We start from the raw sequence: 25,082 nt of genomic DNA, 5'->3' as shown, positions 1-25,082 counted from the left end.
AACGTACATATTATGGAAGTATAGAAGTCAAATGAGTGATTAAACTTAAGCCTGTGAACAAGCATGGGCACCTCTAACATATTTTTTTTTTAAAAATATAGAACATGAAAAGTATCTATTAATGTTTGAATATATATTTGAAACTGGGTGATTATTATAGTAAACAAAACCATTTTTCTAATTTGTTTAACAGAACATACTCATACATATCCCTTTACCGAAAACTAGTGAACACTAAGAAGAAAAAAGCATCGTCAGCTAGTATATTTTAAAACAATTTAGTATGTGGCGTTATGCTTGATTGCATGTCCCTATACACATTGACATGATGCAGATCAATATGCCAGTATATTTTCATGGACAGTTTGAACTTTGAATGATACAAGACTGCTGAAAAAGTAAACCCTCATGAAAGACATGATATATAACTCAGCCTAAAATTTTCAGACGCTTAACTGAACCTTTTATAATTGCAGTGAAGATATGGCAGAAATAATCTTTTAGACAGAAATCCGAACATAAAAATCTCCCCCACCCACTCCCCCATGGAGAAAACCATTTCTGCAAATTTGAGTATCCCCTATTAGTAGCACTAGACATGAATAAATATATTCCTCTATGAGCATCTCTACCCCTAAATAAATTTCTCTAACTTCCTTGATTTAAGAGGTTCGGGTGGCCGGAAGGTCTCCAACCGCAAGTTGGAGCTCGTGCAGATCTCACTCAAAACAGCATCACCCTTTTCCATTTTTATTACCTCCAATGTGCTTCCAAGAACATCAGCTGCAAGTCCAGCTTCTAAGAGGCTCCCCGGTTCCTCTCCACCCTCATGTATTAACCGCCCAATCTCTTTCAAAGAGACTACATGCTCTGTTATAGCTTTGGCAAAAACACGGCCAAGAAACTCTGGTGCTTTGGGGGCATCGTTAACCGCGTCTTCCAAAGTACTGAGAACAGATTCAAACCTAGCCAAGATATAAGAAGAAAAAAAGGGATGAGTGAACAATTTATTTTTTTTATTTTCGGAATGATAGATTCTTACAATTAGTCATCATACTATCAAATAAATCTCACCCTTTGATGAGCTGGGCTTGACCCAAGGGTCCATCCTGAGATTTCACAACCTTGACAAGCAGCTGGGCCAAAAGATCTCTCTCGTTGTCCTTTCTCTCAAATGAGTCTGTGACCCAGAGAGAAACCATGGAAGGATGAAAGCCTGGGGAGTTCAGATCTTTGATGCATAGAACAACTTCATTCACATCTCTAGCACTGGATTGAATAACCAACTGTCAGAAGAATATGCAACAAGACAAAATAACTTGAAAAAATACCATCACCGCAACACTACAAAAATTAGAATCAACTTTCTTTGTGACAACGTAAAAAGCAAGGTTATCAAATAGAGATTCAAATCGTGAATTGCCAAGCTAATTTTTTAATCATGAATCATAATTTGTATTGAATCGTAAGACTCAACAATTAAAAATTACTTCAAATATATCATATAAATGATATTTAGTGTTCAATTCAATGTAATAATTTAAATAGAAATAAATAAAATAAATTAACCATAAGTTCTATAAAATCAAATTATTAGTAGTTATATCTAAGCCTTTATTTTAGACTAATGGAATAGCCAAATAGAGTGCAAGCATTGAAATTGAACAAGTGGGGGATAAATAAAGTAGTGAATAATCAAATAGGATAAATTCAGAAATGATCATCAATTTCTTTTCATTTAACAACTTTTTTATGAGAATTGGGTTAAGTAAAAAAAGAAGAAAAAACAACGGATCACTGAATCATGTGATTCATATCGATGACACAAAATCGCACAGACTCATTCATGTATTGTAATATACAGCATTTGAAATTCAGCTTGTGATACGGATCTATAGATGGCGGAATCATAGGATTCAAATTGTGAATCGTAAGATTCCAATACCTATGCTTACAAGCTTAAACATTAAATCCCATGGTTTGAATAACAATTTCAATAAAATTCTAATAACTATATTATGAAACATTTTCAACATTTACCGGATGTTGCAGCAAAATAACAATTCAAAGTGATTGAAGCAATAGCAACAAATACCCCGTATGAATCCTCAACGGAATAGAACTAACAGCAGGGAGAAACAAAAATGAATCCCATGGTTCGGCCATCACTTTGCACCACGTGGATAAAAAGGTAATGAAATGATGTTAAGATCTTAACATGCCATTTTTTTATCAAATCATAGGGTTGGAAAAAATAACCAGGACAAACAGTGAGAAATAAATAAAATAGTCAGAAATTTTCCTAAAACAGGAAACAGAAGCCAGTTTAACACACTGCAAGTCTGCAGCCATAAAAAAGTAATCATGTACAATCATAAAAGCCATGGTTCAAAACCATAAAGAAATTATTTCGTTTTAGGAATGAAAAGTAAACCCCATGGTTTGGTCATCACTTTGAACCATGTGGATTAAAATAGTAATGAAGGGTTGTTAACATCTTCACATGCCATTTTTTTAATCAAATTATAGGGTTTTATAATAAAAATAATAAGGCCAAACAATGGGAAACAAATCAAATAATCAGAACATTTGTGTAAAACAGTAAACAGAAGCTAGTTAAACGCGTACTGCATGTCTGCAACCATTAAAAAGTAATCACATACAATCATAAAAGTAAGAGTTGAGTGAAACGGTATGATAGAAAATTCATAAGCAACACATCCCACACACCCATAGGCCTAGCAAGAGTCCAAACAAAAACACCCTAATCTATACAGGAAAGACAGCTTTGAGGAACTCGAGCTTGAGGAAGAAAATAAGCAGCTAAATCAACTATGACAGATCTAAATGAAGAAAATAAGATGACACAACATTCAACAAACAAGATTACCTCTTATCCATGTTAGGCCCTCTTTTTCTCAACTAGAATACATTACTTCCAATATTAACTTCAAATGTTAATTTATACCCAACTCATACTCATCCACTTGTAATTTTATGTTTATGTTTATATAGCTATTAAAAATGGGTGTATACATCACATCCGTACTATATGCATATTTCCTTCACATTTACTAATGCCAGAACCCACAGTATCCTGTACATTGAACTCCAACATATCATTTCATTGTTTACAAATAATATAAATATCACAATTCTAACCCCTATAGGATCAGTATTGTAATATGCTTTGAAAGCAATACGTTTACTGAAACAGAACAATACAAGACACAATATGAACCAAGAGAATAAAATCCTTTACCTCAGTAATAATGTCTTGGTGAAACATGGTGTTTTCAAGTGAGAACAAACAAAGAATTTGCCAATAAAGAATTTGAAGAAATTCAGTAAATTTGGAGGTTATAATTTTTTATAAAAAAAATTGGATGCATAAGAAACTATAAATCATTTTTCACAAAGAAAAAGTGCAATTGGCCTAACAACTTGAAACAAAGGGGATAAAATCATCATGAATAGAAAGCAGTACCTATAGTATTCTCTGATTGCTGCCATGGACATGTCCTGCAGTCGCTCTGGAGAAATACTCAGGGAGGCTGCTGTCCCTTGTGTTCGGGCAGGAGGTGAAGTTACAACAGGTTTATCAAGAATCCTATTTGCATTTCTCAAGTCCCTGTTACCATAATTCATATTACGATCTTGAACAATAGATTGATCGTAAGCAGTCGAACCAGCAAATCTATCTGGAGTATATCTTGATGCAGGGTCCTCCCTAGAGCTGTATGAAGTGCGCTCTGACAAATTATTATAACCATTACTAAGACCAGTTGAACTTGAAACTGCAGGTGGACCTCTAATGGACATTCCTCTGGCAAGGCCACCCATTGGTCCCAAGGTTATTGATTCATCACCCAAAGGTCTTTGAGGCAAGGGAACTGACAATGTCCTAGCCTCATAAGTTTGCCTGTCTTCCATGCGAGCATCCTGAGAACCGTACCCGCGAACTTGAGTAGGCAATCCACGCAGTCCACCCATCTGAGCATTAGGAGATAACATTGATGATCCTCTTGGACCAAAATCCATAGGGATTCTTCGAGGTGGATTGTTGCCTGGACCACGACCCAGCCTACTAGCTTGGGCCAGCCTCTCTTGAGAAGCATCTCTGTGCACCTCCTCAATCTTCTTCGGACCTTCAACCTTTCTTCTTTGTTGCCATTTATTCTTTCTCAAATCAATGACATCCTTCAACATGAACCTCAACCTAGAAGATAAATTCATGTTGTTTGATAATGATCTCATCATTTCAAAATATGCATCCATATGTTCCTTGGCTTTGGGATGGTCAATCATCTCCCCAATAGTACTCATCAGCTTGCACAAAGCTTCAATATCTTCTTCATCTGGATCCTGATACTGACCCAATAACTTCTTGATGCATTCATGCATTATCCTTTCTGTCAACATTTTCTTCTTATATAGTTCTCCAATCAATCTGATATTCCCCAACATACGTCTTCTTGCCTTGGTTCGTTTCTCTTCTCTTTCCTCATTAGACAGCTTGACCTCACCCTCATCAGCCTTATTAGCTTCTTCTTGCTCTCTTTCCCCCCTCTCAAATTCTTCCTGGCACTTGTTTAACAATAATCTCTTGAAAGTTATCTTTTCATTATCTTGACTGAGATCAGGTAACACAGCTGCCAGATGAAAACAGAAATTGGCATACATTTCACAGAAGGTAGGCTCCATCAAGGCCTTCTCAAAGATTTGCGAGATGACACCATTGAGAGTGACCACGTTGTCAATATTAACTGCTCTAACCTGATCAAAAAGCTTCTCAAAATTCTGAGGAGTTAACTTGTTTAATATACCCTTCAATTGCCTCTGCTTTGCCTGTTCCTCATCTGTCACTTTACCCACCTCATATTTCTTTTCAGCTTTGTGCATCATCTGTAAAGGAGTTTGAGGAGTAGACGGAGATGGAATTAAACCCCTCTGCTGGAAGCTATTAGTGCGCTGCCACCTTTCTCCATCAGGGCTATTTCTTTGCATTCCTCCCTGATTTACCATGGATTGCATTGGACCAGAAAGAATCCCACCAGCATACTGCAGAGGTGTCTGTGTGCGTGGATTCCTTAAAACACCAAAATTGCCTCCTTGGCCAGGTCGAAATCCTGCATTACCTCCAACACCATCCAATCGCATACCGGAATGAAATGCATTAGAAACTTTATTCCATTTGTCTTCCTCAATAACACCACTCCCACGACGAGACATCCCACCTGACCTATCAATAATTCTTCCAGTAGAAGAATGTTCAATTACATGAGAACTAACATTAGCACCCATCAAAGCCTCAGCTATGTCTGCCGTGATTTCAAACCCTCCAGGAAGATCAGTGCACTGCTCTGCAAATTTCAAAAGGAAATCTCGAGAGTACTTTTTGGCAGTAATTGCACTTCCATCACTAACCTGTCCGGTTTCATCAGAAACTTCTAGTTTTGGTGTAGACATGTCAGCAGCATCCTCCCAATCATCAAGTTCAGCTTTACTCTGCTTAGATTGCTCAGCTACAGCATCTGGCTGAGCAGTATCAGTTGGCAACTGCTCTAAATTTTCAGAAGTGGAACCACATTCTGTTTTCTCTGAACTTAAAACAGTTTCTTTCTTTTCTTCAGGTCCCTTGTATGCATTATAAAGATCAGATGTTGACCCGGCAGCATCGGCCTTCTGAAGAATCTCTTTTCGTTTCTTTTTCCCCTTTGATGTAGGTTTCACCTTACTAGACTCTGAAATTGGTTTGTCCTTGGTACCTGATGCTGGAAGAGACACTGAACCACTGCCAGCATTCTCTGCACTATCATCCTTGCACTGTTTTGAAGTTGTTTCTAGGAGATCAGCAGACTGCTGATCTGATGTGCCAGAATTTGAAGAAACAGCTTCATTACTAACTACACTATCATTTCTATTTAAACAAACATCTTTGGAATCCAAAGTGGTAGAGATAGATATGCCCTTATCATCAGCCGTCCTGTCACATTCTGCACTACAACTGGTAGACTCGTCCTGCCCTTGCCCTTGCTGCACGGTCCTCAAGGTTACAGCCTCAGTGCTTAACTTTGCAGCACCTTGCTTGGGTTGTTTTAATTCTGTTCCACCATCACTAACACTTTGTTTACTTCCTTGAAGAGACAAATTTTCTGTTTTACGAACCATTTCCAAAATATCTGGCTGTAACGGTTTATCCTGTTGTAACAATTCATCTATCTCAGCATTCTTATGATTGTTCAAATTATCCGCCACTAGTGTAACGGGTCCTTCAGCTGAAGCACATGCAGAAACTTGTGTAGAATCATTAGTTTTCGTTTCAACAGCAGAAGTTATGCTCTCACTGGTAGCTGATAACATGTCTGAAGCTGCAGCGGAGAGATCTTCACTGGTAACTGCCGCAGAATGGTTTGTTTTAGTTCCTACAGTTTCAGAAACTTCACCAACAGGGATATCACCATCAACAGCTTGGGAAGGCACATTAGCCACAGAAGGAGATTGCACAGCAACCTGTGAGAAAAAATAGTAACAGAATTTTCACAGTAATTGAAGCAAGCCAAAATCAAATTTGGAAAAAGAAGGTTTAACAAATATTGACGAACGTACCTGATGCTGTGATTGGCCTTTCTTGTGTATTTTCTTCTGGTTATCCTTCAAAGAATTTGACCTACTAAGAGATTCCTTCTTTCTGCCCTCATTATTAGGCAGAACTGAAACAGACTCTTCACTCACAGCAGATGTAGGAAGTAACAAGGAAGCTGATGTAGGCTTCACAGTACATGCAGCAGACAGATTTGGCAATGAGTTCAAAGCTGATGAATCACTGGACACCTTAGACTGTTGTGAAGAGATTTCAGTTGTTTCAGACCCTTTTAGTGGCACAGAAGAGAAAGCATCACCAGATGTCAATGAAGAACTAGGAGATCCACTCTTTTGAGTACTGGAATTGGAAAATGATGAGTCCACAACACCAGATCCACCACTTGGCTTAATAGACACAGAAGTTACTCCTGAAGGAGCTGACAAGAATGTATTATGCACATCCCAGGAAAATTCTGGATTAGGCGGTTCAGCATTGCCAGGAATAGAAGTGCCAGCTTTATTAACAGGCAGGGAACTATGAGATGATGAATTTACAAAACTAACATTTTGCGGGCCATGGTTCACTGCATAATTAAATCTGGGTGGCTGAGAGTTAGGAGTTATCTGGCTACTTGTTAATGGAAGAGAACTGGGAGTTGGATAAAAGAGAGGATTGGTACTGTAGGAACTGGATGGATAGTAATTAATGGGATGGGAAGCTGCGAATTGCTGGGCAGGCTGAGATTGAGAAGGCATGCCAGAATGAGGCCTTGCACCAGATGACCCACCATCTGAATATGCATCTGTCCTTTTATCAAGTCTTAGCTCTTCATGTGTCTCAGGGTGAGTTATCTTGACAGGAGTAGTTTTACGAGGAGCAGCAAATTTTCCTCCTTGCTGTGGTGGATATTGTGGGCTAATTCCAATACCCATGTTGCCTAACTGATGGGGCAACTGAGGGCCAATTTGAGGATTGAAACCCATGCTTTGGCCCTGATGCATGATTCCCTGAGGATGGATAGGATGAGGTTGAAGGCCTGGAACAAAAACCTGTTGTTGCACTTGTGCAGCACTTCCAATCGGTAAAGGCATTGGTAATGGCATCTGAAGAGGTGCCGATGACATACCTTGAGACTGAATCTGTGGATTAGGACCACCAAAGTGTACAGATGCCTGTGACTGGTGATATGGCATTGGCATTGACATTCCAGATAAAGAAATGACAGAAGGCTTCTGCATCTGGCTTGCTGGGGGTAATGGTGACACTTGAGTATCCTTTTTGGCCCTAGTCCCAGTATAAGTCTCCCCAGTGTTAGATTGGTCAGCAACACTTGTATCCTTCTTCACTGCCTGCTGCTTTGGAACTGGAGGTGTTGGCATTGAGGGTGCGGGTCTAAAAGAATCATGTCGAGCCTGTTGAAATTAGGCACCAAACAAATACTGGAATTAGTATGTAAACAAGCGAAGAAGACAACTTCAATAGACTGAGTACAAAAACATAGAAGCACCCCATGGCCCATTGTCAGATTCTATATTCTGCAAAAGAAATCCTAATGAACTTTCCAAGACAATAGAGGAGTTGAAATCAGTGATCAACAATTACACCCCTTTCCTTCTAAAGTATTAGGCCGTAAATTTATATCTATATTGTTGTACATATAACAAGGAGAGGGAAGGAGCAGAGAATAAACTGCATACTTGCTCACGCCTCTGCTCATCTATATTAGGAGGAGCTGAGCTTGTGCGAGCAGGAATCTGCAAGTAATAACAGAACATGATTAACCCCCATAATTCCAGGCATTATGTAATGCACTAAAAATAACTTCAGGTGGACAGTAGGAAATTAGCAGATATGAAACTTACTGCCATCCCATTCATAAAGCCAGGACTAATAGATCCAAATTGGAAAGGGAATGCCTTAGATGCATCTGCTGGGGCATAAAACAACATACAGATCACTCTCACAGGTCAGATGTAATGGATAAAGTTATTTCATAACATGTCACTTAACTATGACCTCAAACTACACTTCAGAAATCATAGAACTTATTCTGAACTTTATGGACAGCATTAAAAACCTAGAAGAGTGACATACCCTTAGCTGGGGTTGTAGGAGCTGCTGGATAAGAACTCATGGCGGGAGGTTGAGAAGTAGGAGCTTTTGGAACAGTTCTGGTGCTCCTCTGTGCAGCCAACGATTCAGATGGCTTGGCAGTTGCATTTGTAATCGGTGCATCAGATCCTCCTATATTGTACAACGTAAATAGGTGAATGGTGTCCATGAAAGACTATCACATTTTACCAAAAACACTTAAAGTCTCAAACACATAGATAAAATCTGCATGTTTTTTCCAGCAAAATGGAATGCAAACAATTCCACTCAACAACATAACCATGCACTCAAAAACCAATTTTTAAAAACACATATATCTTCTTCATCAAGCTTACCATGAATATGTGGCTGTACATGGGAACCGTTTGGTACAGTCCGGGCTGCATAAGTACTATTAGACTCAGTCGAATTCACCGGAGTAGGGTTTACCCTAGATTGCCCACCTTGTGCATTATTATTAGACTTCTTGTTAAAACTAACACAAGCAACAATAAGAATCAATAAGAATCGCTAAAGAAACAAACGCAAATCATATAAACCCTAGGTCACCACGAAACAAACCCAGTTTCAAAATCCACAGCCCCCACACTGAAAACAACACAATCCAATTACCACATAAGAAAAAAAAAGGTCAAATAAAAATCACAATCCCGTATTCCCATTATTCATAAAAACACGCAATAGTTCAACGATAATGAAAAAAAAGGAAAGAAAAAAGGAAGAAAAAGATGAAATTGCAAACCCTAAAAAACTCACCTCCGGTTAGAGGAGAGCGACGGAGAAGGCCCGGCGCCGCCACCGCCGCCCTTGCCGTACGCACCGCCGGAGGGACCGCGCTGCTGATTGAAGCTGCCGGGTCGCCCGGATTTTCGGTACACAGCGTCGCTCTTATCGGACTTTGATTGATTGAAGGACATAAATCCCAACCCTTAATTCCTCAAAATCAAAGTTTTCTTGAAACAACAAAAAAGAAACACCAAATAAAAGAGGAAAAAAATTGAAATTTTCTTCCTCAATCTCCCCTGCAACGAAACAAGCAGATCCACGTCATCATCGCGCGTAACAAAACCAACCCCGTACGAGGAACAACAACAATTACAAAAGTGGAGTTAGTTGGGTAAGAGAAAGAAAAAGAGAGTGAGGTACTCACCAGAAGAGTGTGCAATTAGGGTTTCTTTTTCTATTTTTTTCTGTTGTTGTTGTTGTTGTTCGGTGGTTGGTGCTTCGCAGTGGGGTGTGCGTGTGTGTATCCGCGAAGAAGAAGGGATAGAAGGGGAAAGAAAAAAAAAGGGTTATTTGGGAAGAGAGAGAGAGCGAGCGTGGTAACAAAAAAAAGAAAGGGTAGGTTTTTTAGGAGATCATCAACACTTCTACAGTGCTGAGTTTAAGGTCTATAACTTTAGTAAAGAAACTTTCAAAGAATATTTTTACCTTGTAACAAACACACTAGATATCCTCTCTCCCTAGTCTCTTCTTCTAATTCCTTTCTTCATTCACCATTTTCAAATATAATCACTTTCATTTTTATCATATTTTTTTACACTTTTATTTCCATAGAGAGGGATCAAATGAGACATCCACATGGGAATAAAGGGAATTACTTCCTAAAATACCACTATTTTTTAATGATGTTAAAAAATATTTTCAACAATATTAAAATGTAACTAAATATTTTTTTTAAATACGATATTCTCGTATTATATTTTTAAGAATGAAAAAATATTTTGTGAAACAAACGCCTTATATATAATTCCTATATAAGTATATTTATTTTCCTATTGTAAAAAATAAATATTTAAATATATGTAATTAAAATTTCTATTAAATAAATATTGTTCCAGATATAAATTACATTATAAATATAATTCATAATAAAAATATTTATATTATATAAATTATATTTTTATTTTACAATAAATAATTTAAATTGTAATATACAATTATTTTAATAAAAATAATAAATTGCAAGGGATATACGATTACGAAAATTAAATACACATAAAATGATAAAGAATGGTTGTTTAAGATTATTATGCTGTAAAAAAAATATTATTAAGAAAAACTTTTAAGTTGTGAGAATTGTGGATAAATACACATCTAAATTATAGAAGAGAAAAATACTAATAACATACTTTCTAATACCCTCATCTTAATGCAGTTGATTATTAGTTTTAAAAAATGAACAATAAAACTATAAGTAATACTCCCTGTAATTCAAAATAATAATCTTTTTAGTATTTTTTTCTTTCAAAATAATAGTATTTTTTATAAGTTTTTGTTTCCAACAATACACCACTGTATGACTAAGAAATAAATAAATATTTGGATTGGAAAGAGACATCAACCATAAAAAAAATAGTGGATATGGTCTAAAAAAAATATTTCAGTTAATTTTTAATTTTTTTATTAATCAAAAAGTTCATTTAATTGTTTGATAAATAAGCTTTATTTAATAGTTTCTCAATCATTTTTTGTATTTTTTAAACCATACTTGAAATAACGTTTTTTAAAATACTAACTTCTAATTTTTTATATTTTCTTTTATTTTTATCATCGATATATTTATGATTTTCATGTTACCTTTTTAAAATAAATCCTAAAACTATTATTTTTTGTTATTTTACATTTTTCAGTTACTTTAACCGTTTTACTAAACACTTTTAATTTAATAAACTAATTTTTCAATTTTCAACTAACATTTTAGCTAATTTTACCAAAGCCATAAAATATATTAGTTATTGATGGACAGTAGGATAATTATGATAATATTAGTTTAAAAGTTGACGTTATTTTTGTCTAAATTTGTATCAATTAATTTTTTTTGTGAAAATTTGTATCAATTAAATATTTTTTAATTGGTGTATGTAATCTTAAAAGGTTATTATTTGGAATGGAGAGTACTCAATAATAAAAATTTAGATCTGTAAATTTTTAGTATTTTTTAATAAATTTAATTTGACAACAGAGAGTGTATTAAAAATGTGTCAGTAGCATTATTCTTATCTAATTGAAATTCTAAATTATATATTCTAATTTACTATATAAAAATATATTTTAACGAAATCCATACATCCTAACTATTTATGAAATTTTTAACTATTTTATCATACATTTATTTAATCTGGCCAAACCTAATCATTGTCTTATTGTAGTTATTTGGTTAAAATTTTAATAATTAATTATTAGTCATATTTTAAACACGATTATAATAAAAGTGATTTGAAGTATCTTTTGCAATAAAAAAATGATTTTGAGATGAAATTCAATGAGTGTCCCATAGAAAATCACATAACTAGGTAACGCCACAAAATTAATGTCAATATTGGTGTTTTAAAACCAGTCCTATAATTAGTTTTATCTAATTCCTTGTAATTGAATTTTGTTTGCTTGACAGAAAAAGGCTTGCTTCAAATGAACTATAAGATCCGATCTAATATGAAGAGGGTGTCATTTTAGTTAAGATTCGAATTATTTTTTATAATATAGTTCAAATAAACTCACTATTTTCACTAATTTGCCCAACTATTAGTATTTATGATTTTTAAATTAATACAATCAAGCATTTAAAAGTATTTTTTAGTTAAATGATTTAGGAATAATTAAAAATAATCAACAGGGAATATCAGTAAATAATTCAAATACAAAAATGGCTAACCTTATCATTATCTTAATTCTATTAAATTAATTAGTTGTTTGTTGGTTTTGCTTATGTGTCACACTCTGCATTTTGCCAAATATTGGTTCGTATGGTGTGTGTGGCATTTCACCGCATACTGTGTTTTCGACTTTTCGTCACTTACTTAACGCATACTTCATTCACGGTATTTGTTGTTCCACTGCCAAGTGCTCGTGCACGCGCCACTAACGATTGAGATTGAATTTTTGTACTTGTCCACTCGACTTAGAAGGTTACTAAAAAATGTGTTTACTTTTTAAGGAAGATTCTTTTTCCTCCAAATAAAAATACGTTTGTTCCTTTGTCACAAAAAAAAAATGAAAACACAAGAAAAAAAAAGGGTGAATAATTGCCGGTGGTGGATCCACACTTAATTGAGAGGGTGCATATACACTCCTCATTTTTTTAAATTTACATATAATTATCTTCAATATGTATATTTTATTCCTTCGTAATTTTGTATATTTAAAGTCTATGCCTCTAATTTTTCATTCATTTCATTGATAATATTTATTATTTTTTGTTTTTTAAATAAATTATTCCTCTAACTTAGGGTCTTAAATTCGCCATTGTCAACGAGAAGGTGATTATTGTTGGAGATGACTTTCGAACCCCACTAGTCTTTTTTATTATTAAGCATGTGGGTTAGTTTGTATTCAATTAATTTGGAGGTGAACTCGAGAATGTTTTAAATGATAGTTTAGGGGATTTTTCAAGAACTACGGATGAGGTAATAGAATCTCTTAGTCTTAAGTCAGATAAACCTCAACAATGATTTATTTTACTCATAAATTCTTTGTGGAAATATCTTCAATTTGGTTGATTAGGATTAACAAGATCTTAACTAGTAAAATGAAAATGAAAACAATTATATTAAAAATAGTGAGCAGTTAAATAAAAAAACCTTCAATTATCTATTCTCGGGCTCTCAGTGGATAAAAGATTAATAAATCTATAGCTAATCCATTAAGTTGAAATGATCAAATGACCATGAGGTGGTTATGGTCACATATCCACTAGATTTTTCAATAGAAAAAGGTTGGCAAAACCTAGTTGGAGATAATTTGTCATCCATTTTCTCCACAACCTTGCAAGGTTATGTGTTTTTAGTAATCTAGAGAATCTCTAATGGGTTGCTCAAGTTATTTTAACAAATAAGCAGGAATACTAATTGAAAAGTTAGAAAATATAACTTCTATAAAAGTTGAAAGCAAAATCAATTTTAATTTATGGGAGAAATTTGATTTTTATTTTATTTTTTTATAAGTACTTACTGAAAATTTTATCCAACCATTACTACAAAAAAAACGTTTGAAAGACAATTATTTAACAATTTTCATGACACTTTTGAACTATCTTTGAAACTACCATTGTAAAAAGTGTTAACTTTTCACAACGATTTTTAAATCATCTTAGAATGTCAGTTTTTACATTGTTTTTTTAAAGAAGTCATCTTAAAATCTTTGACTTTTTGTTTAAATAATATTGAAACAAAAACCATTTTAGAATGTCTACTTTTTAAGATGTTTTTTATTTCAAAATTACATAAAAGACCTTATAAGCACTTTATGAAATAAACATGTTTATTTAATAAAAATTATTTTTTTATGCATGCATCATATGCCCATTTTTTAATTAAAAAAGACGCTAAAATACGAATAATAGATAAATGAAAATCAAATGAGAAAATTATTACGATGACTTTCCAAAGGCCCGCCACTTAACTAGTTGAGAAACATAAAGCAGTATAAACAAACAGAAAAAGACCAAAACAGATAGAAAAACATAAATGCCTATCCTCTCACAATATTTCCAAATTTAAATAGAAACGAAACTATGAGAAGATAGAATATATACTAAAATTGTCTTACTTTAGAAGTAACCTCAAGATGACACCACACCTATTCATCATGTTCTCTCAAAAACTAGGACAATTGATATCTCGTAATGGTTGAACGGATTCCCATAACACTGTTGTCAATCAATAGCTCAATGAAAGCACCACGACAAGAATAACAGAGGTTTAAGAGCAAGGCTTGAGTGCAACCGGACTCAGAAAATTAACTTTTGGATTCAATACAAAGACGGTTTAAACTTCTTCTCCAATCTATGATGGTTTTCACCAAAATCATCGTCATATTGAATGGTTTTACGACGTTTTTACCTAAAATCATCGTTAATGCGTCCACTTATTTATGAAAATGTCACCGACAAATTTTCTACATCGATTTTGGTACAACCACCGTTGTTCCGACGTTGTAAAAAACCTTTTGTGTCGTAGTGAAACATAGTTGCATATTAGCAACAACGGTTTAAAAAAATGTGATGATTAGGGCACATTAAAATTTATTTCAGCACTAGGAAAAATGATTGTTTAAATTGGGTAAATAATATACAAAAAAAAAAAGTAATATATGATGGTAGGGATCACATAATAATCATGAAGTTATAAAACTCCAACGAGATGCACTACTGGAGATGTTCTTTATATCCAATTCATTACTATATTCAGTTTGAGTCATAATGCTACAAAGTGCTCTTAGTGCCATGGTTTTCAGAAGTTACAAAAGTTGGAAAGTTGAACAGATTGACTCCATATTTTACCCTTTTCATTGAAGCTTTTCCACAAAGAAAATTCCATCATCTATAAGGGAATATCAACAAAAAATAGTGCAATGTTAGACATTTTGTCAAATAAAACTATTCACTAATCAACAGAATGGTAAAATCTGCTATCTTTGGTGCTAAGAGAAAATAAGGAACAACTGGTGCTACCAGGTCAAGTTCTATTTTCATATCTTGGAAGGAGTAATGGAAGCTTCCAAAGAACATTTAAGGTAAAACCATAAGTTAAATGATGATACAAACGGAATATATACATGTAGGGCCACTCCAAGTAACATGGTTTTGAACTGTCCTTTTCTTTTGGGTTTTGTTTATTGGGAACACCATCAAACAAATAGTGAATAAGCATTATCTGCAGTTTTTTATAGTGAACAAAACATATTCGATAATTACACCTTTGGAATTTGGATACTTGAAGAGAAAGAGAGGGACTCAAAGGACTAACACTCAAAGCAAAGATGGCATCTTCCATTTGGAATCCACTACACTATCCTTTTCTGCTTTCTTCTTTTTCTTTACCTATAAATTCCAAGGTGCTTCTCTTGTCTTCAAAATTTGCATATATAGAAATTACTTACTAGTTACTTCTGACCCTTTGGTTGTCCCAAAACTAGTTTATTTGATTGTCACAAGCCAAGCACCTGGAAATTGGGGAGTAAGTTTCTTTTGCTTGTCATACATATTCCTTTCTCTTCTTGTTTAATCTACTTCATATCTTGTTGGGCATTGGAGAACATTTGGAGTTTGTGACTTATCAGAATATCATATGACAAATGGTTTGAAAGATTTTACGAATTGAGAATTTCTGGTGAACATCGTATATTCATATAGATGTTGATTTACAGAAAATAATAATAATTCATTTATGTGACTTCTCCATTGCCTAGCCGTAGATTTGATTTGTTCTGGTTGAGAAGAATAGTGTTGTGTGGTTCACGTAGCCAACGTCATCTTGTGGGATTGTACATGATGATCTGATGTTTATCAAGTGAAAAATATCAAAGACCCTATTGTTAGATTAGTATTATACAGTTTTCAAATTGAAATTATTCATTTTGATCCTTGATCATTACTGGAATTTGCTTAATTTAAGAGTAAAACAATATATTTTGCGTGGCTGGTGGAAAATTAACACATGATTAATTCCTTTTTATGTTTCCTTCTCCCTCATTACAAGGAATGCTAATCCTAATCTTACCTTTTGCTTTCTTCTGAAGTCTTTTGCCCAACAAAATGGGAGCAATAATGTCATGTATTGGTATCTCAAGCAAGAAAATGTGCTTGGATGACAAGCTTGAAAGGAAAATAGCTGAAATGAGAAGATATAAATTTGGACAAAGCAAATTGAAATCAGTTGATAGTGTAGTTATGCTGTTCCCTATGTTCAAGGAGAGACTGAAAACATTAAGAGGAATGTTTGAACAGTATGGTAAGTTTAAAAAACAACCCAATCATTCTTATCTTTATAAAACACAGCTCTTAATTTTTGATAGAAAAGTAAAATCCTTTATGTTGTATCTTTCACAGATGAGGATTCTAACGGATCTATAGAACCCAACGAACTAAAAAAGTTCTTAGAACATCTTGAACTTCATCTTAAAGAGCAAGAGATTGAGCATCTTTTTCAGTACTGTGATCTTGATGGAAGCAAGGGCATACAGTTCAATGAGTTTATAGTTCTTCTATGCCTCATCCATCTCCTAGCAGAACCTTCATCCTCTGATATTGTACTCATCAGAAACTTAATGTTATGCTTTCTTGATCTTGAAATTGATATATCTGCTTAAAGTCTGTAATCACTATAATGATTATATTTCTTTTCTCAGTCATCCAAAGCTGAGTTAGCACAGGTTGGAGAAATTTTTAATACCATAGTTGAGGTCTTTGTATTTTTTGATCAAAATGGTGATGGAAAGCTTAACCAAAAGGACATGGTCAGGACACTGAATGAGACTAATCCAAGGGAAAGGTCACCGGCGCGTATCTCTAAACACCGATTTCGTACTACTTACCTCACTTCAATGCTTCTTCTATAGCAAGATCTGTTGTTTCATCTTTCATTTCTCCATCCTCATTTGTATGTTACCTTTTTGACTTTCCTTTCTGATTGTGTTCATTGCAGAAGAAATGGACTGGGACAAGAATGGACAGGTCACGTTCAGAGAGTTCCTCTTTGGTTTCATTAATTGGGTTGGAATTGGTGATGATGAATAGATACATGAGAAGAAGTTATACTACAGAGAGGAGTGCCTGAAGTTAGATTGTGTTGAATGTGTGTGAGCTTGAGTTTTCTCATTTTTTAAGTTTGTGTTTGAGAAGTTTATACACTTGTGGAATTGAAAATTAAGTATGAAAAGAAAAACATAATCTTTGCCATGCTTCAGCAGAAAGATACATTGATATATATGCACTTGTGGAATTGATTTTTTTTTTAAAAAAATGAGTACGAATTGAAAAACATAATTTTTGCCATGCTTCAGCAGAAAGATACACTGATACATTAAGCTTCTTTTATATACAACCTAGTATAGATAACAAGCAGACAAAATAGATAAAACAGAGAAACAGAAAGAAGATAGAGCTTTCTCTATTTTACAAAAATTCCAGTTCACATTAGGTAACTTCAATGTCTTTTACAACTTCTTACTGTATTCCTAGAGCTTGAATTCTCTTAATCATTGACAAAGAACAATCATTTCTTTCCCTCCATTCTTCTCTGCTCTCCTTGTTATTCTGGATAAGTAATTTGTCATTGCCATCAAGGATGCTTACAATTTGTCTCATGCTTGGTCTTAACTGCGGGTTACATCTGGTGCAAGCTATTCCTAACCTTACCAATCTCATCAATTCTTGGTCATTGTACTCTCCATTGAGTCTTATATCAGCTAATTCCTTCAATGGCCTTTTTCTCATCTCAAATTCATGAACCTTCTTAACCAAAAGCACCTCTGGCTGCCTGAAATCCACTGCCATCTGTCCGCTAACAACTTCAAGCACCACCACACCAAAACTATAAACATCAGCCTCAGTGGTTGCTTCACCTGATTCAACATATTCCGGTGCCATGTAGCCAAATATCCCACGAACCGACTTTTTAGTATCAATGACTACATGATGACCATTCTCATTCCTTGACAAAAATTCGGCTAGAGCAAAAGAGGTGAGTCTTGGATTCATATCTGGTTCAAGAATGACAGCTGAAGAGGTAATGTTTCTGTGGATCACTTGTTCATCCCATTCCTCATGTAGATAGAGAACTGCAGAGGCCAGTGCTTTCACTATGTTATACCTGTGGTGCCATTGGAGGACAGAACTCCCCCTTCTACTTCCATTGCTATGATGCTGAAGCCGTTGGCTGAGAATTCTACTTGCTGAGTAATCATATAAGACAAGCATCTCTCCTTGCTCGGTGCACCATCCTCGAAGCTGAACCAAATTCCTATGGCGAAGCCTTCCAAGATTCCGAAGTTCGTTGGAGAATCTATCACGCAATGCAGGACACGTTTTCAGCCCAAGGCGTTTCACCAAAACATGGCACTTGTCATCAAGGATGCCATGGTAAGCAGTTCCAAAGTCTAGCTCAGCCACCCTTCTCGAATCAGAAAAGTTATCTGTAGCAGAAACAATCTCCTTGAATGATATTTCCCTTGGAGTTTCAACCACAGGAAATGGTTGCTGGTGGTGGCTCATGCTCTTAGAAGAGATGATTTCACTGTTTTTGTACTCAGCAGTGACATACACAGTTTCACCTGCAGCTGTGACATAGTTTGATGAAGTATGGTTGGTGATTATGCTGCTAGCATTATCTGTGGTGGAGGAGCTAGTGACACTTGTGCTGCTAGGACTATTATTAGTATTAGAAGGAGAAGACAGAGAGATGTATAAAGGGTGGGAGAGGAAAGAAGGGAGTGATGGTAATTTGAAAGAAATGTCAGAAAGTGCTTCCACTACCCATTTCATGCTTGGCCTCAATTGAGGGTCATGGAGTGTGCATAGGAGGCCTATGTGAATGAAATGCTGCATCTCTGAAAGCTTGTATGATCCATCCAGTAACCGAGAATCAGCCGCTTCCAGAAGCTTCCCTTCATCAGAAAGCCTTCTAATCCAATCAAGCAAAATGATTTGTTCATCAGGGTGTGTTAGGTCAATTGCTCTCCTTCCAGACACCACCTCTAGCACAACAATCCCAAAGCTAAAGACATCAGATTTGGAAGTAGCATTGCTTGGTTTCTGCAAGCTTTCAGGTGGAAGATACCCAATTGTGCCACCAATTCTTGATGTTTCTCCCAACCTGAAGTGGCCACTTTTGGTTGCGATTGTTTTCCTATTGTTATACTTGTACTCATACTCAAGCTCATGTTCTAGCCACCTTGCCATGCCAAAATCGCCCAACCGAGCATTGTAATGCGAATCAAGCATCACATTGCTGGTCTTAACATCCCTATGAATGATTTGAGTCTCTAGCTGCTCATGGAGATAGTACAATGCTGCTGCCAAACCTTTCAAAATCTTCCCTCTTTGTCCCCATTGAAGAGGCTCAGCCTTCGAATTCTCATGCCTTCGAAATAGTACGCGGTCGAGGCTTCGGTTAGGCATGTAGTCATAAACAAGATGCAACTGATCCTCATTCACACACCAACCCCTCAGCCTCACAAGATTCTTGTGGCGAAGATCTGCCACAGCTGTTAACTCAGCAGCAAAACTCTTCTCAAACTGCTTCCCTTTCTCTGCTAAACAGCACTTCACAGCAACCTCAGTTCCATCACTTGGCAAAACAGCCTTGTATACTCTTCCAAACCCTCCACTCCCTAGAACTTGGTCTTCACTGAAACCATTGGACCCTATGAACAACTCAGCATAGCTGAAAATTCTGGGGTTGTCCCTGCCAATGTTGACAGAAACTTGCACACCATCCATGTCATGAAAAAACACACCAGAGTTGTTCTTCTCTTTGTGTTCTCCATGTTGGCAAATTCTCCACCACCTTGAATCATATAACTTGGTAAAAGAATCACGAAGCAAATCAAGAACTTGTCCACCACAAGCCCTATGAGGCTTCTTGGCCTCAACTTGTTGCTTCTTTGGTGTTTGAAAGGGTTCTTCTTGTAGGACACCCTTTTCAAGTGGCACTACCATTTCACCAGAATTTGGTGGTAAAACTATGCAGAGGCGATTGAAATGCATGGTTGTGGTTTTGGTGAATGGTTTGTGAGAGAAAAAAAAAAGGAGGTATTTGAACATGAATATTTGAAGATATTGAAGAGATCCTTTGGTATTTGATTATGACATTTAATTGTTGTTGTTGGGGTGGGGGATATATTTTTCAACGCGTTTAGTTTGAATATGTTGAATTTTATACTCGAAATTGGAACCTACCTCCAAAGGCCATGTCAATGTTTCTTAGAGATGTTTATTTATTTTATATTCGAAATCTTGATTTGTTATTTGATCTTCTAAAAAAAATTCAATAAGTGGTTTCATATCTTGACACTAATGTGAAACAATGAAGTCGGATGTTTTTCGTGACACATCTAGAAGAAAGGAAAAGATAAGACCGATATGCCTTTTAACTTCATTTAAATAGCCGTCAAGTCCCCATATGCATTCTTGACTTTTACTTGTACAGAGAGGTGATTAATTTATACTTATAAGAAGAAAAAAAATGTTTTAATTATTTTTTTTTCCTATAATGATAGTGTTTTCAAAATATTTTTTATTTTAGAGTTTTATTTTAACTCTTATTTTTATTCTATGCAATTAATATAAAAAGTATTTTAAAAAATGAATTAACTTTTTTTATTGAAACTATTAAAATTAAACAAAGTTAACTAATTTTTATGATGGTGTGATTTATTTATTTATTTTTATTTTATATTTCAGTTCAGAACGAATAAGATTTAATTTTTTTGACAAAAGATTTAGTTATGAGTTTATCAATTGAGAAAAAACAAGTATACACTAATAATATAAATTTTTTTCGATGTTATCCAATCACAAACTATCCTAATAATTTTATTGACTTTTATGATAAATAATTTAAAAATCATATTAACAATTTACACCGTCAAACAATTAAACTCTTTTCAATTTATCTATATTTATACTACCATATATAAATGAGATTTCTTATATTGATGTTCAATTTGTGTTCTTTTTTATCACTATTAACTCAAATTTTATATAATCCTAATCCAAAGTTATGGAGTCTTTTTTATCATTACTTTTCTTAAAAAATTAATTGACACGATATGATTGAATCACGCTATAAATACAAGTCCATTAAATGAATAAAAAAAAAATCATTTTCAACTAAAGTGTGTAAGTTAAGTAACGTGCAAAAGCATTTTTTTTATAAAAGAAATCTCTGTTTCAGCACAAGTATCGGGCATGGAGACAAAAGTTGTGCATTATTAATAGTATCAATTTCATGAAAACAGACAAAATTGTGTAACTATTAGGTTGAATTTAGGTGAACTCTGCTAATCAGTGAAAAAACATTCCTCAAAGAATGGGCCAAAAACACAACAGAACTACATCAACCCGTATTAGAAAATGGGAAAGATACTAGCTGAACTTCGAGTTTAGCTAGTTCATGTGAAATTCATTTGATAAGAATGTGATGTGATTTCATTTGATAAAGAACCATTACCCGCTAAAGTGTATTGCTAACAGCTCAGCAAACCATGCATAAAGAAAATGAAACCATTTTGAATTCACATAATAGCTCCATTATCAATTAAATATGAACATGTTTAAGTCCAATTGGTTGTCCCAATAGCGACTGAGGCAACGATGAAATCGAAATCAAATAAAAAACCTCATCCACATATCCTTATCCTCAACTTATTGGTATTTTCCCCACAAAGGTATTAGGTAGGGATATAACTTTTCCCCTTGCCTCGCCACATTTAGGGAGAAACTGGCGCAACTCACAAATGAGGTATATGAAAGCAAAAGGAAACCCATGAGAGCATGAAGAAATGGGTTTTGAATTAGATAAAATTGAGATGTGATATATACACAATAATTTATATGATAATATTATTTTTTGTATTTATCTTCGTCATTATAATATGTAAGATTATTTAGAAATATTTTTAGAAGAAGAAAATAAGAAGACAAAAATAAAATAAGTTTTATTTATAAACTAAAATTAACTTATGCATAAACTAATGTGTAAAAGTTAAGCTTTTTTATATAATTTTTAAAAAAATTCACAAGTTTTTTAAAAGTTAGGGACAAAATACGTCGAATTAATTTGTTAGTCATAAAATACAATTAAGCCTAAAAAGTAAATGAGTCTTAAAATATTGTAAAAATTAAAAAGAAGTATTATCTTTGAGTTCTAAGATTGAATTTGTTTGGTAATCAAGATATAATAGAATAAAATAACTTTTATATCTTAAGGTGCAACAATAGGATATGATTTTGTTATCTATTATTTTTACTTGTTATAGTAAAATACTATTTCATAATTGAGGGTGAGACATGTTTAGAAAATAAGATAAATAAAAAAAGTAAGATAAAGTAGTTATTTTTTCTTTTTGCTCTTACCACTTTCATCATTGACATCATCTCATCATATTATTGACATAATTATATTATTATTGACATTGTCACCACTTTCTTCATGTTGTTATTGTTGTTGTCACCATAATTACTATTATTACTACTATTATAATTTTTATCATTATCATTATTATCACTACAGTTATCACTATCACCATCATCATTTCATATTGTTATGACCACCAAAAAGACTTTTAGGATTTATGGTTTAAGCCTTTAAGGTTGCAGGATTGAATTTTACATAGGACAGATAAAGGACGTAGTCAAAATGCTCATCTAACTGCCCGTAAATGTAGAGACAGGGTAGACAATTGCAACAATTATACGAGGATGGATTCATTATTTTCTTAAGTATACCGATGTCAAATTTTGAATTTGAATTATATGAACTTCACACAATTTCTAACTCAACAATCGACACATTTTAATACATCATTGACTTTAGGTGTTTTTTAGTAATAGACTAAGAGTAATGCGCGAATGTTTTTTTTTTAATTATAAAAGGAAATTCCATTTTAACCGCAGGTACCGGGCATAGAGACAGAAACTTATATATGCTCATTCATTGATATCGATAGAGTCTTACTACTGACAGCATTGTATTAAAGACAAAAGCTTAAATACAGCAATGAATTAACTGTTACGTTGAATTTAGTAGGCCATGCAGCTCCGGGAATCAGTAAAACCCCACACACATGTCAACGGAATTTGAAAATTGGATCAACAAAATACCCTAAAAAGTAAATGCACTATAGATGGTGTAATGCAACTAATTTGATAAGAGTCACAAATCACAATCAGAGTACAAGCTCAGGACAATCATATGCATGCAGAAGGAAAATGAATATTCAATCCATGTATCCAGGTCCAAATTCAAATTTTTGTCACAAATTGTAGCGCGGGCTCTAAATATTCGAATCAAATAACCCAATGAACAGTTGAGTACTAATATTCATTCATTCCATTTTGAGTTGGATGGGAATAGAAAAAGGAAAGAGATAGAGAGAAAAAAATGATAAGAGAGAAATTGATAAAAATAATCGGCGATGTAACACCTTTGGCATTTTTTTATGGTTTCAAAACCACCAAAAATGATAAATTATGAAAAAAGTTTGATAGGTCTTAATCTCTAAAGAATTATGTTTATGTTTTTAGGATATCTACCATTAACATAGACAGTTAAATTTATTAATTAATAAAATAGAGAAAGGATCAAATTACTCATCATTTTTATTATTCATTTTCTTGAATTCTAATGGTTAAAGTTAGTTACTTATTTCAATGTACTATTAGATTTTAAGAAAATAAATGGGAATGATAAAAAGTAACTCTCTTATAATTACTTTTGAGTTATTTAATCTCTCCTTTATATATGTAATGCTAGCCTCAATTTTTTTAGCATTATATCACATTTTGAATTCAAACACTTTAGTTGAAGTTATGGAAATGCATTATGTTGTGGACATGACACATGTGGCAATTTAAAGATAACCTATGTCGATTATCTTGGCCAACAAGAAGTACTATTATTGAAGTTAGTGATTTAAATTAAAATCTTGCTTAAATGACCAATAGAGAATTTAAGGTATACATGATTTGAGTTACTTTTCATATCATATGTGATATTGACTAGGTATTGATGTCATTGGACCTATAAAAAATCATATTTAATTAAAGTTGATGGGTTTTCTTAAGTCTCATGTTGCACTGAACTTGGTGTTCTAAGTTGCTTTTGTGTATCATGTACCTCCTATTTTTTTTAAAAAATCTCAATCAATCCCTTCGATCTTCTTCCCATTTTTCCTCTTCTTTCTCCCACAGCATTTGCACACCCTTTCATTCATTCTTCTCTTCTTCTAGTAGCGCACCTTGTTTTCCAGTTCTTTTCTTCTTCTCCAACTCATGTTCTCTTCCCGCAACAATCAAAGGTTATGGCGCAGAAGTCCCTCTCCTCCTCCAACTCTTCACACTAGCTACGTTTCAACGCTTCTCATTCACGTTGTGGACATGTTTTTGGAACAAGCTTTCCGGAACGACTATTCTGGAAAATCATTTTTCTAGAACACATTTTCCAAAAGCAAAACTATTCTGAAAACCTATTCTGGAGTGCACTTGTTACTTATGAAATGGACGACCATTCCATAAAATAGTTAAACAACTTCCAAAATAGATGTTTCAAAATAGAAGTTCTAGAATAGTTATTCTAGAACATTTGTTTCTGAAATAAGCGTTTTGAAACACGTATTTCGAGCACTTGTAGACCTTCCCTACTAAAACCCAACCCCCCCATCAATCTACCACCAAAACCAGAACCCAACCCCCACTCCATGGCAAAAGAGACAAAAAGGAAATTACTCACCTTCAATGGCGATAAGCAGGTTCCAGTCAGATGGGAGGTGTTGTCACCGTGGGAAAGGAAGTGTTAGGGTTAGGGGTGCTATTCATTAATGGTAATTTAGTATTTTCAAAGGTGGTTAGGAGGTATAGGATATAGGTATGGGGTGTAGGATTCAA

The 25,082-nt window shown here is 34.3% G+C and overlaps 3 protein-coding genes across 5 annotated transcripts; 1 reads left to right on the top strand and 2 right to left on the bottom strand.

The window, feature by feature from the left end:
- Nucleotides 1–238: 238 nt before the first annotated feature.
- On the bottom strand, nt 239–10,108 carry LOC114423631 (eukaryotic translation initiation factor 4G-like). Of its 2 annotated transcripts, none has more exons than XM_028390460.1 (10): nt 9,849–10,108; nt 9,455–9,720; nt 9,034–9,173; nt 8,681–8,830; nt 8,449–8,516; nt 8,284–8,340; nt 6,610–7,998; nt 3,488–6,513; nt 1,075–1,269; nt 239–965 (listed from the first exon to the last, which is right to left on the bottom strand). In XM_028390460.1, the coding sequence occupies exons 2-10, from the start codon at nt 9,613–9,615 to the stop codon at nt 635–637; spliced, it is 5,517 nt and encodes a 1,838-aa protein (XP_028246261.1). In that variant the 5' UTR covers nt 9,616–9,720; nt 9,849–10,108; the 3' UTR covers nt 239–634. The 2 variants fall into 2 exon arrangements, with proteins under 2 accessions (XP_028246261.1, XP_028246262.1); XM_028390461.1 differs by having other exon boundaries at nt 8,449–8,513.
- A 5,316-nt stretch (nt 10,109–15,424) lies between these two features.
- LOC114423630 (probable calcium-binding protein CML22) lies at nt 15,425–17,385 on the top strand. 2 transcript variants are annotated; one of them, XM_028390459.1, is made up of 5 exons: nt 15,425–15,654; nt 16,217–16,428; nt 16,527–16,726; nt 16,826–16,968; nt 17,122–17,385. In XM_028390459.1, exons 2-5 carry the CDS (start codon nt 16,233–16,235, stop codon nt 17,183–17,185), a joined length of 603 nt encoding a protein of 200 aa, XP_028246260.1. In that variant the 5' UTR covers nt 15,425–15,654; nt 16,217–16,232; the 3' UTR covers nt 17,186–17,385. The 2 variants fall into 2 exon arrangements, with proteins under 2 accessions (XP_028246260.1, XP_028246259.1); XM_028390458.1 differs by having other exon boundaries at nt 15,430–15,654; nt 16,826–17,000.
- Nucleotides 17,386–17,474: 89 nt separating this feature from the next.
- LOC114423629 (receptor like protein kinase S.2) lies at nt 17,475–20,270 on the bottom strand. Its single transcript, XM_028390457.1, has one exon. The coding sequence runs from the start codon at nt 20,238–20,240 to the stop codon at nt 17,643–17,645; it is 2,598 nt and encodes an 865-aa protein (XP_028246258.1). The 5' UTR covers nt 20,241–20,270; the 3' UTR covers nt 17,475–17,642.
- Between the last annotated feature and the right edge of the window lie 4,812 nt (nt 20,271–25,082).

Source organism: Glycine soja, chromosome 8 (assembly GCF_004193775.1).
Source record: "Glycine soja cultivar W05 chromosome 8, ASM419377v2, whole genome shotgun sequence".
In the NCBI taxonomy this organism is placed as follows: domain Eukaryota; kingdom Viridiplantae; phylum Streptophyta; class Magnoliopsida; order Fabales; family Fabaceae; genus Glycine; species Glycine soja.
The sequence above is the reverse complement of the archived record's forward strand: the minus strand, read 5'-3'. Positions and strand labels throughout refer to the sequence as shown.